At 46.8% G+C, this 13370-nt stretch overlaps 1 protein-coding gene across 4 annotated transcripts in view; it reads left to right on the forward strand.

The window, feature by feature from the left end:
- The window catches only part of Ttc39c (tetratricopeptide repeat domain 39C), a 119297-nt gene that overhangs the window by 85244 nt on the left and 20683 nt on the right, over positions 1–13370 (forward strand). For all 4 annotated transcript variants that reach the window (XM_063277592.1, NM_001077231.1, NM_001415714.1 and 1 more), the window contains one exon: positions 1623–1791. In XM_063277592.1, coding sequence (XP_063133662.1) covers positions 1623–1791 — 169 coding nt within the window. The remainder of the gene's footprint in view (positions 1–1622; positions 1792–13370) is intronic.

Below are 13370 nucleotides of genomic sequence, written 5' to 3' on the forward strand. Positions count from 1 at the left end.
TTATAGTATATATAGTTTAGATATCTCCTAGTATCCCTATAAATTGAGTCATATTAAAATAAAAATGATTTAAAATGTTTTCTTTAAAAAAAGGACATGGTTTTAAATAGTCAATCCGGGACCTGGAGACACGGTTCAGCAGTTAAGGGCACCTGGTGCTCTTTTTTTTTTTTTTTTTCTTTTTTTCGGAGCTGGGGACCGAACCCAGGGCCTTGCGCTTGCTAGGTAAGCGCTCTACCACTGAGCTAAATCCCCAGCCCCACACCTGGTGCTCTTACAGAGGACACAGGTTTAGTTCCCAGCACCAGCTCACAACCTCGTGTGTCCCCAGGTCCGGAGGATCTGATGCTGGTCTCCATGGGCATTGCACAGTGCAGTAAATTTTGATGCATGCAGACAGAACACACCCGTCCTCATAGAAAGAAAGAAATGTTTAACATTTTCATCTGGAAAACGACTACTGTTCTCATTTTGAGCGGTCTGACCAGGTGTTGGTCCCGTTTGACAAGACACAGTCTTGGTAAAAATTCCTCCCTACTCTATGATGTCACACAAGACCTCGGTAAGAGACAGGTCTATGGATGTTAGCGCTGAAGGGCTGGAAGTCATGTAACAATCACGGAGACAGCTGTGCCCCTCACAGTCTCTAAGGTGTACAACCGGTGGCCTTTACTAATTAGTATTATTAACAAGTTTGTAACTTGTGGATATTTCTTGCTTATGGCTTAGTATTGTTTTATGTTTATCCCAAAAACAAGGGATTGGAATCAGTTCTGCAGATTAGTGTGTTCTCCATAAAGACGTTAGCTTTCCTGGTACAGTAGCTGCAGTGTCCACATGGAGATAGCCAATGTGCGGGTTAGGCCTGTGTGTGTTTACTAAAGCAGATCTCAGTCGTGATTCTGCTGTTTGCCGAGTTTATTCAGCTTACCTAACTTGAACTTGGATACTTTTAAATAATTTTTTATAGTGTTTAACATCTTCAAAGGCTGGGAAAGGCCTTTAATCTGTCCCTCGTAGGTATTTTAATGAGTGTATGTAATATGTGATTGTGGATCCTCCATTGAAGTCCACAGTCTGTGACTTACACCAGAATGCTGCTGTTGTAGTCAGTCTCTGACGCTGTAGTCCTTGCTAAGTAGACCAGACTGTCTGCAACACACAGAAGTCTGCCTGTCTTTGCCTCCTCGTGCTGGGATTAAAGGTGTCTGCTGCTTGTACCTTGAATTTTATACACACAGCAGGAGCCACAAAAATGTAAAAGCTTTTATTATAAAGAAACAATAAAATGATGGTGACCATCTCCATTCTGGGCGCAGGGTGTGTGAGGATAGACTCCAGATACTTCTGTTGGTAACAGTACTGCTGGAAGCCTCAGAAAATCATGTGCTTCTCGAGTCACAGAACAGGGGACTGTTGATTGACATCTCGTGCTATAACGTATCAGTTTCCCAGATAAAGGCAGAAGTAAAAATGGGGAAGCACTCGGATTGTACTTTTTGGAATATCACATAGCGATATTGGGAAAAGCCAGTTTTGGAAGAGCATGTACTAATTTTTATTTTGAAAACAGAATCTGTGAAGTCTTGCTCAAGGACCCCCCTCTTTCTGTCTCCCCGCAGATTAGCCCTGCTGTGGTACCACACTGTGGTCCGCCCGTTCTTTGCCTTGGACGGCAGCGACAACAAAGGGGGCCTGGATGAAGCTAAGGCAATTCTTCTCAGAAAAGAGTCTGCTTACCCAAACTCTTCCCTCTTCATGTTTTTCAAGGGACGGATCCAGCGGTTAGAGGTATGGTACCTTCCTCAGCTTTTTAAGTGAACTTCTGACTACCATGCCTCTGTTTTCTGCTCAGGGGCACTGTATATGTACTGGAATGCCATTGGCCCGGGAACTTTGTGTGTCCTGGTGACAACTTCAGGTCACAGAAAGGGATGATCCACGAGGGCTGATCACTTCCTGGGATTTCTCCACATGAGCCCAGGCTGCCCCTCTCTAAACCCAGACCATGCCCTAGCTGGGTAGGGCCCCACTTCTCTGCGTCTTTCATCTTGTTCAGGGGCATGAGGACTTGTGGGAAAATGAAGAGGTTGCAGAGACATCTGAATGAAGGTGGCTGCTCTCACTGCAAGAAGCACCCGTTGTCTTACCAATAGTTTTCACATAAACCGCTTGGGAGCTTCATAATCTCTGCCCTCTGACTGCGTGCACCTCCATTGATCAGAAGTCAGCCTCAAGCAACCCCAGATGGATGATGGGGTTTCTGCTTGTGCGGTGTTTCCCAGGCATGGGATGGTTTGGTTCTCTCCTTTCTGTTTGGTCGCTTTCCCTTGGTTTTGGTGGTGTTATAGCATCGTGGTATTACAGTGTCATACAGAAGCCATCTGCAGTCATCCCTTCTCCTTCATGCAGTGGCCCTTACGTCTGAGCACTGTAAAACAGCCCTCCAACTCTGGTTCCCTGTACAGAAGGTACTGGGCCTTGCGGTTCTGTAATTTTTACTGTTTTGTGTGTGTGCGAGCATACTGGAACTCATGTGCATACATGCGTGATATGGGGGCCAGGGCCTCATGCTATGGCATATGTGAGGAAGTCAGAGGGCACCATCATGGAATCAGTTCTCCTTGAGACTTGAACACCTCAGTGCAAGCGCCTTTGCCCACTGAGCTGCCCCTGCAAGGCTTGGCCTTTCTGCTTGACTCTGCTGCTGGGAGGAAGCACTGGGAATTGAACCCAGGGCCTTGTACTTGTTAAGCAGGTGCCCTACCACTGAGCAGCAGCTCAGCTCTCCAAGCCCTGGGTATTGTGCACAGATAAAATATGTTTTAGAAATGGCTGTGTAGCCCCAGTTGGCCTGGAACTTACAACAGCCCAGGCAAGCCCTTAACTCACTTTAGTCTTCTTGTCTCGGCTCCCTAAGTGTTGGGATCACAGGCTTGCTTCACCATGCTGAAATGTGAGGTCGCCCTGATGATTTCGTTTGTGGAGCATAGTGGAATGCTCACACTTGATTCCTTAAGCTGGTGGCTAGGGAGTCTCCACCTCAGTGTCCTGAAACTTTTCCTCTGTGCTCAGGCTCGTGAGCTTAGGAATAGAGGTCTCCTTTCTCCTCCTTTTCTGAAAATGTCACTCTGCTCTGTGGTGACTGGGAGGTGAGTGACCCCTGTAAGCTCATATGCCGCAATATTTGTCCCCATTTAGAAGAGCTATTTTGCAAAGATTAGAAGACATGGCCTTGTTGGACGAAGTGTGTCTCTGGAAGAGGACTTTGAGATTTCAAAAGGCCGGTGTCTTTCCTAGGGAGCTCTAGGCTCCTGCGTGCTGGGAGCTCACATCCCTGCCACTCTGCCTTTGATCTACCACCATGGACTCTCACCCTCTGGAACCACAAGCCCAGTTAAGTGCTTCCTTTATAGGTTGGCTTGGGCATGGCGTTTGTCACAGCAACCGATAAAATAACAGGAAAAAGTGATCTAGCCCCTGTGGTCAGGACCATTTGGTAGCCTTCTTGTCTTTCAAACAAGGGACTCTGGGCCTACCTGTAGGGAGCGATGTCAGGTTACTGCAGTTCCTCTGTTCCCTCAAGTTCATGCAGGAAAAAATAAGATTGAGGAAAACAGAACATGAAGAGACTATCTTCTCCCAGGGTCGTTTACGAGATGGAAGCAGGGTACAAAATGGGGTGTGTCTGTGTGTGAGTGTATGTGTCCCTGTGTGAGTGTGTGTGTGTGTGCATGTATATGTGTGTGTGCCTGTGTATGTGTGCGTGCCTGTGTGAGTGTATGTGTGTGTATGTATGTGATTGTATGTGTGTGTCTATGTATGAGTGTATGTATACCTGTGTGAGTGTGTGTGTGTGTCTGTGTGTGTGTGCCTATGTGTGTGTGCCTGTGTGAGTGTATGTGTGTGTGTGAGTATGTGTGCGTGCCTGTGTGAGTGTGTGTGCCTATGTGAGTGTATGTGTGTGTGAGTATGTGTACGTGCCTGTGTGAGTGTGTGTGTATGTGTGCATGCCTGTGTGAAAGTGTGTGTGTGAGTATGTGAATACCTATGTGTGTGTGAGTATGTGTGTGTGCCTGTGTAAGTGAGTGTGTGTGTGAGTATGTGCATGCCTCTGTGAGTGTGTGTGTGAGTATGTGCATGCCTCTGTGAGTGTGTGTGTGTGTGTGTATGTGTGTGTACCTATGGTTGAGTGTATATGCCTATGTGTGTGTGTATGCATGCACATGTGCACATGAAGGCTAATACTTTTGGAAGCTAGAAGCATTAGATCTCCCTGAAGTACAGTTCCAGGAGGATAGGTGCCACCTCACATGGGGACTGGCAGTTCAACTGTGTCCTTTTAGAGCAGTGCATGTCCTTGGAACCTCTGAGCCATCTCTAGCCTCTTGATTATTTTTAAAGTGTTAGGGACAGTCTGTATTTTAATAAACTGTCGTTGTATTTTTCTAGCTTTTTTTCTTTAAGAAATACAGATTGATACATTTTTCATCTTGCTCAGCATTAACAATCAAAATTGTGTGGCTATATATATATATATATATATATGTATATATATACACACACACATATACATATACATATGTGTGTGTGGTTCTGTGTTTTCATACTTTGTGAGTACTTTCATAGTTAATATAATGTGATTGTTTAGTAACATGACTTTTTTTTTTAGTATTTAGTCATGAATTGCCTGGCTTGATTCCTAAGAGCCAAGTAAATGTCCAGTTATTTAAGTGGATATGCAAACATTTCATAGACTCTTATTTTGAAAGCATTTCTTGAACTCTTGCTCATACTTGTGACAATGTCCTGCATGAGAACCTTGTGTTTCATGTTTGAAAGTAGAATTCCTGGCCTAGTCCTACTGTGCAAATTTATTAAACTATCAAGGGGAGTCATTGTGTGTTGAAGGGAAGCTGTTGATCCTGGATCCCTTCTTAGAGTATCTGGTATTCAAACCTGTTTCTGAAGGCAGCTCTAAAGAGATACAAAATGTCTAGATCCAGAGACTCCTGTTTAGCAGTGTCTTGCTTGGACAGGTGCAATGTCCTTTCTCAGGCCATGTGAGCAAGGTCTGTTCCTGGATCCCCTACCTTAGCAAGATCAATGCAAGCTCGAGTCCCTTCTGTAAACTGGCATGGGATTTACATGCGACCTTTTCACACATTCTCCATGCACTTTCGTCTCCAGCATAGTTATAGTACACCATGCAAATGCTTACTAAACGCTTGCCTTACTGCACTGTTAAGGAGAAAGTGTGCACAGGTACACTTTAGAATGCATGAGTGTGAGTTTGAATGAATCTGCAGGTAGGACCCACAGTGCAGAGCCTGAGGGTACAGTCTGTGTGGGGATTCTGATGTGACACTAAAGAGTCCCATTTCTTTACAGACACACTTTACGTCAGCACATGGTAGTAAAGAGCTGAGTCTTTAAAATGCAAATGCATTTAAAGAAGCTGTGTACTTGTGGCCAGGAGACTTAAAATGAGTGCACAGGAGAACCCCAGCTAAAGCTGTGCCTAGTGGGCCCCATCACCACAGCCCTCCAGCAGCCACAGTGCTTACCTCATGAGAACAGAGTAGAAGTTTCAAGGGCCAAAGGGCCATATGGAAGAAATTTCAGTGGACCCCCCCTTTCAATAAGTATTTGCTTTTATTTTATATATGAGTGTTTTGCCTATGTCTGAGTACCCTATGCATGCAGTTCCCCTGGAGACCAGAAGAGGGCATCAGATCCCCTCTGGAAGTAGAGCTACAGAAGATTGTGAGTGAGCAGCCCATGTGGGAGCTGTGGGTCAGGGTCCTCTGAAGAGCCACCAATGCTGAATGACAGAAGGCACCATCTCTACACCGTGAGTCATGAACTGCCTGACTCTATTCCTGAGAACCAGAAACAGCCTGGACACCTGAGCTCACTGATAGCCGAGTTTAGGCCCTACAAACAGACTGTTTACATGTAGGTCTTTGTAGAAGTGCATACAACACACTTGAGTATGGCACACACATGTATTGACATAAAGTCCGTGTAGCTGGAGTGATGGCTCAGACATTAAGAACACTGGATACTTCTGTGGGGACTAGGGTTAAGTTCCCACACCCGTGTCAGGGAGCTCATAGTCCCCGTAATCCTTGCTCCAGGAGATTGTTTGCCCGCATCTGGCCTCCACAGACAACTGCATTGCATATATGTGCACATGTACATGTACACACACACACACACACACACACACACACACACACAGAGAGAAAGAGAGAGAGATGAATGAATGAATAAGTAAATGTTTGAGGGGATACGACAGACGCACAGACGTGCCCTGCTTCTAGAACCTTCGATGTACGGCCATCAGGAAGTGTTGGGATCTGTCTGTGGGTTGGTTTCCTGTGAGAGGGAGGCGCTGTTCTGCCTGTCTGACCGGTGCCGTCTGTCTTTTGAACTCCCTGCCAGAGCTCTTCCCACTGAGCGAGGCACAGTGGGGACAGCCACCCCCCAGGAGTGCCAGCAGGGACTCCTTTGGTGTCTGACCTTTACTCATGGCACCTGGTATCCCAGTCAGTTCCTTCTGGCGGGTGAGGACGCGCTGCTTAATCTCTGGTCTCCAAAGCTCTGCATGGGAGGATCCCGCCCTTCACACACTGCCCACTGGGCGCAGTCCCTGCTGGCTGTGCCTCTTTTCTTGACTCAGTCTTGCAGACGTCATCAATAGGAGCATGTCCTGGTTAGCTGTGATTACCAACTTGACACAGCCTAGGAGGAAATCAGCATTGTGGAATTGCCGAGATCAGATCGGCATATCTGTGTCCATATCGGTGCGGGGCGTGGTCGTCTTGATTGTCGAGTGATGTGGGAAGGTGAGCATCATTCCTCTGTGGTTGCACTGCAGGTCCCTCCTTGAGTTCCTGCCTGAGCCCCTCGGTAATGGACTGTAACCTGGAAGGGTGGACCTGATGAGCCCTGCCCTTCCCACGCTGCGGCTGCTTTTAGTCAGAGTGCTGTAGCACAGCAGCAGAACGGAAAGCAGGAAAGCAGGGCCGTTAACAGTGGCTACAGCACTTTCACGCCATGCTTCTGTTTTACTTAATTAATTTTACCCTGGCGCTGCCCCAGGTCAGTGCTTTTGTTTAGCCCACTTGCTTATGATTGTGGTAGGGACTGAAAAATGGGTGGTTCATTCATCAGATCGGGAAAAGAAGAGACCTGTGGAGGTCATGGAGCAGGGACCAGGGCAGAAGGCCCTCAGTCACTGCCGTTATCAGAATCCTCTGTTGAAGGGCAGCCTGCGTCCTGCGTGTGAGCAGCATGCCCTGTCATCATGCTCTAATGTTGTTATTTATAGGATCAGGAAGAGGCAATGCAGGAGGAGAGCTGATTCCCCAAGTCATTGCTTGTCATCTGTCCCCCAGCCTATGTATACTTCCCTTAATTACCTTAAGGAAAAAACAGGACAACCATTTATTCTTAGACATACAGGAAGTGTTATTGATCTCATCTGATGTGGGGGAGGTGGGTAGACACATCTGTCCTGGGATCCAAGTGAGATGAGAGCATATTGTGTGGTTTAAAGAAAACTAAAATTCACTGTCATGAGAGGATAACAGTAACCCACGTTGTTTAAATAAGGTGTGTTTGCTGCTTTCTTTACCCCCGCTGGACAAGCTGGAGAGCTGGCCTCCATCTCTGGGCTTCCTAAGCATGCCTAGAGGACGGGCTTGTGTTTGCTGCATCCACTGTGGTGCTAGGGCAGAGTCAGCATGCACTGTCGGATGCCCTGATAGTGGTGTTGCCGTCTCACCGCACGGTAGTGCCAGCGCTGAGCCCGTCAGTCGTTACAGCCATCTCACCGCACAGCAGTGTCAGCGCTGAGCCAGTCAGTCGTTACAGTGTCTCACCGCACGGCAGTGTCAGCGCTGAGCCAGTCAGTCGTTACAGCCATCTCACCGCACAGCAGTGTCAGCGCTGAGCCCGTCAGTCGTTACGGTGTGTCCTACCGTGCGCTACTTGTGTCAAGCAGCTCCCCTTGTTATACACAGACACAGACACACGATGCACATTCACACACACACACACACACACACACACGCATGCACGCACGCACGCACGCACACATTTAATTTAATTTTTACTTTATTTTTATTTATTTTGTTTTTCGAGATAGGCCTTCTCTGTGAGCACCACTACTGTCCTGGAACTTGCTCTGTGGACCAGGCTGGCCTCACAATCACAGAGATGCTTCTGCCTCTGCTTCCCAAGTGTGTGGCACCACTGCCCAGCTTCACACACCTTTATTTTAAGATAACAAAACTAATAAAATTTTAAGATTAAAAAAATAACACCCCAATTATGATTAATCTAATCTATTTATTTAGGTCATTTGTAGCCTGTAACATGCATGCACACATGGAGTTTCATGCATTTCACATACAAACCTGATGTTCATGTGTTGACATAGTCTTTAGAAATGACCAGCATGTAGAAAGACTATTGCACGTCCCTTGTGTTAGTACTCTGTCATTTCTGGTTGATCAGCGCTTATCGCTGGTACATTGTCTGTTGCTTCCCAGTGCTGTGGTGACAGTGAGTGCTGCCACTTAAGTGACTTAGCGTAGTAGTTTTCTTTCTTTCTTTTTCTTTTTCTTGAGTGTCTATAGGTTATAACTCGAGGTGTTGTTAGAACTGCTGTGTAATTCTTGTTACAGAAGAGAAATTCTATTTAGACCACATGCCTCCGGCTGCTCTCCACTGCGGTAATTTGTACATGTGGGTGAAATGAGATGATGTCATGTGGAAAAGCTAGACAAAAGCCCATGCAATTCTGTGGCAACAATATTTTGTACCCTCCTGCTGCTGCTGCTGCTGCTGGTGTGTGTGTGTGTGTGTGTGTGTGTCTGTTTCTGTGTGTGTGTGTGTGTGTCTCTATGTGTGTGTGTGTGTGTGTGTGTGTGTGTGTGTGTGTGTTTCTGTCTGCCTGTCTGCCTGTCTGTCTGTGGTGCCAGGGAATGCATAGGGACATAGATGGAGCCAGAGGCTGATGTCGGTCTACCTCAACACCACCACCTGTTTTGAAATAGTCTCTCACCGAACCTGGAGCTCAGACTGAGCTAGGCTGGCTGGCCAGTGAGCTTCCGGGCTCCTCTCATCTATACCTCCTGAGTATTTGGGTTACAGGCTTGGCCAGCCACATCTGGCTTTTACACCGTTGCTGCTGATTGAACTCAGATCCTTCTGGTTATGCGGCAAGCACTTTATCAAGTCAGCCAAGTCTCCAGGTCACTTCTCTTCTGCCTCTCCTACACCCCTAGCGTAGTGTTTCACCTGCAGGGTGAAACAGTTTGAAGATAAAGGGTTGCATGTGTTAGAAGACCCAGCCCTGTCAAGGCTGTTCTTTTAATTACCATCAGACCCTGAGCAGAGTCCCAGTACAGGCCTAAAACTGCAGCTTGAAGACTGGGGTGTCTCTCAACAGCGGGGTGTGTATGTGATGGCCTGGGCTCTGTCCCCTCTATTGCACACACACAAAAAAACTACAGCAGTGCCCTTCTGCAGATGCAGACAAGCTGACCTAAATTAAGGGAACCAGGGTAGCCAGAACAGTCTGGAAAAAGAAGATCAAAGTTGGAAGACTTTCTGCAGAGTAATCAAGATGGTGTGGCACTGATGTAAGAGTCAACATAAGGATCAATGAGAAAGAAGCCTCCTCTTTATGGTCAGTTGACTTTTGACAAGGGCACTAAGACCAATGGCCAAATAAACAAAAAAATGTCTTCAGCAGTTGGTGCTACAACCACCAAATACACGGGTGAAAGAATTTCACTGGACAGCTATTTCATCTCCTACATAAAATTCACTCACAGACAGGCAGCTTTAAATGCAGAATCTAAAATCACACACCTCTTGGCTTACGCAGTGGTTTATATATGACACCAAAAATAATACGGAGACCACAAAAAAAAAGGTGGTTGAATTGCAGCCCAGTGAAGCACGAGTGTTCTAAACACTGAGGGAATGAAGTGACAGCCTAGACTAGGAGAAGGACTTTGTAAGTTACATATTCAGAGAAGGACTGTGTCCAGACATGGTATTTAAATTAAGAATAAAAGGATAAATTACCCAGTTCGGGATTGGCGTGGGTTCACTGGGAGACTCAGCACTTCTCCTTGGCCCACAGTGAACACTTGTCAAGCTGCAAAGGGCAGATAAGTCTATAAAGATACTTGGTCTTGAAAGTCACTAAAACTGTCCATCAAATCCTGTGAGAGGGAGGACTTCACACCTACCTGGCTATGTGTAGCAACACTGCAAGAAACAGCAAGAAACATGGGGCTGTGGGGAAACTGGAACCCTCGCTCATGGCTGGTGGTGATGCAAAGTGGGACAGCTACTCTGAAAAGTATCTGAACATGTCCTCAAAGTGTTCAGCGGTTCTTGGCATACTCATGAGAAATGAAAATATAAATTCCATATTCCTTATTATCCTTAATAGTAAAAAGGTAGAGTGGAGGCCAGTGTCTGCCAGCAAGAGATAGGAAAAGCACATGATAGATCCATCCTAGCCTGTCATCTAGCACTAGAGAGGAATGACGTGTGTAGGAGTCTGGATGTGCTGCCAGTGGTCCGTGCTGGTCTGTGCTGGTCCGTGCTGGTCCAGGGAATGCAGTTAGAAGATCACTGAGGGTGTGTGGTTACTGACGTTCAAGAGGAAGGTGAGGAAAATGGTCTACATTGAGGAGGTGATGCTTGTGCAACTGTGAGTTTACACAGGTCCTTAGCCAGCCCCCTGATGACATTCTTTCATGGTGCCGTTACGCAGGGACCACTTTGAGGTCACTTTCCTGATTATGCCCTAGGTCAGTTTCTTTCAGTCCCATCTCTGCTCATGTTTGATCTCTATTCTCTGTCTACTTGCTCATCTTGAATCCCAATCTTCTGAGTGCTGCTGTAGCTTCGTTCATAAACCAGTGTATTCATGATTTCTTCATCTCCTGAGCTAACTTTCCCCATTCTCTTGGTGTTCTCCTGCCAGTTGTTTTTAATTCTTTGATGTCATCTTTAACATGAAACACTTTTTTTCCAATTTTTGCCTTTTCTCCATTATGTCAAAAAAAGCATTCTGGTGTATGGAGAAAGTGCTGATTGGGGTAGTCTGCAAGGACGTGGGCAGGGTGTATGTAGCTCCTAATCTTGGCCTTGTCTAGATTAGTTTACGTTGTTGTTATTGTGTGCATACGTGAGCGTGTGTATGTGAGCGTGTGAGATTGTGTGTGTGTGCATGTGTGTGCGTGCACACATACCTGCCATAACACACATGTGGTGGTCAGAGTGTACACTTGTAGACTTGGCCGAACTGCCAAGGCAAGTGCTTTTACCTGCCGAGCTCTTGGCTGACTGCTGGCCTGCAGTGATCCCATGTGCTTATCTGTGTGAAGACGACTGTCCCAGCAGATGCCAGCCGTCAGCACCATCACACAGGCAAGCAAAAGCATTGAGTGTGTGGTGTCACATTTGGACTCATTGGTGTCCTCTTCTACTTGAGTTGAGTTGTGAGTCCCAGGAGGAAGCATTCTCTGTCACACATGCTCCCCAAGTCACACGCTTGACTGTTGCAAGAACAAGGGAATCCTGTATACGATGCCCACTTTGGCTCCACTTCTGTTAGTGGACAATTTGGTGACTTCTTTTCCAAGGGGCTTTGTACTTACCCAGGTAGAGACCAAAGAACTGACTGCTCTAGCTGTTTTCCACACACAGTCAGGTGCTTAGTACCTTTGATGTCATAGACCCGTTCAAGGATGTCATGAGAAATATCCCCTGTCCACAGAAAAACAGTACAAATGTGTGACAGGGTCAATCATGACTGGAACTCAAAGGACAGAGACAAGTGGGTGGGCAGTCACCACGAGGTCAGGGAGAGAGCAGCTAGTACCCAGATGTGCCCTGAGTGAGGGGAGCTTAGAGCCTGAGGCCGACAGAGCTGGTCAGTTTCAGTGGTTCAGTCTTCAAGTCCATATGGCCTCCAATACAGTGTTGTCCTGCTGATGCACTGGGTGTGTTTGCCACCTGTCCAGGCACAGGCTGAGGAAGGCCAAGGTGGCTCTGATGCTGAAGAATGTGGGACCAGCTGTGGAGTGATATTGTCCACCGATTTCATCCCTGTTACCCAGCCTCAGAATGTCCTTGAATTCTCCTGTTCTTCTCAGTGCTTTCTCTTCATTGGAGAACATGGCAGGAGTCAGAAGCTCATAAGAAACAGATGAGAATTCTCATCTGTGCATTCACATGCCACCAAGAGTGTCGCTGTTATTGGTTGAAGATCCTTGTCAGGATGTCTACAGACCTGACAAGCAGCTGGTGGCTACAGGTCCACCACAGTCTCTCCCTTGCCCAAACACTGTTTGCATTGGATGTAACATCCTTGTAGAATTATACTAATGTCTGAGGAACTTCACTACTGTCAGTCTCCTAGAGGCTACAGTACTTTCCTAATGAGCCCTGCTCTCGCCCTTCTTGCCTTGAATCTGTTCTTAATACATCTGTCTGAGCGACTCACAGGTAACACGTAAAGTTTAAATCCCACCATAAAAACAAGAGTCTGGGCCAGAAACAAGCTAAGAGACCTTGCTGCTCAGAGGTCTGGATTGGTCCCCAGAAGCCATGTTGGTGGCTCATGACTACCTGTAGCTCCACATTTGCAGATCTGCTGCCTTCCTCTGCCCACATCTGCACACATGCACACACGCCACACATAGGTACATATACTAAGAAACTAAGTTACAGGCCAGGCATGGTGGTTGGCCTGTAACTCAGAGATGATCTACCTGTCTGTGTCTCCCAAGAGCTGGGATTCAAGGTGTTCACCACCACACCCCACTTAATACAGCATTTTAAATGCTATTGTGTGAGCCGGTAAGGCTTATAACAAACAGCCACTCATTGCTCAGCCTTGAGAAATCACTCCCTAGCGTTTCTTGTATTGAGGAAATAACTCATAAAGCCATTTTTAGTCCAAGGCTACCTAATGTGGATTTTTCAAAGCCATAAAATTTAAAATCAAAAGTTCCTTTCCCTTTTTTGGTGAAAATGGCATAATATAACCCTGCAGCAAGCCATTTCTGTCGGCACAGCTTGGTAACGCCAGCCATCATCAAAGTCCAGACCAAGGCAGGCCCGAGCCCTTGCCTTGCTGACTCTCAGTAATTGAACTGATGCTCACAGCCTGAGAAGAGAGCCATTGTCCTATGACTTGGTTGTCTCAGTGGAAGAGCCACGGGAGAACAGCGGAGGTGGGGTCGGGGTGAGAACGTGGGGTTTGAAGAGCTAGCTTGACGGTAGACCCTGGCCTGCTGTATTCAAGACCCGTCCATCCCCTCCCCAGA

The sequence above is a fragment of the Rattus norvegicus genome, chromosome 18 (genome assembly GCF_036323735.1).
Source record: "Rattus norvegicus strain BN/NHsdMcwi chromosome 18, GRCr8, whole genome shotgun sequence".
Classification (NCBI taxonomy): domain Eukaryota; kingdom Metazoa; phylum Chordata; class Mammalia; order Rodentia; family Muridae; genus Rattus; species Rattus norvegicus.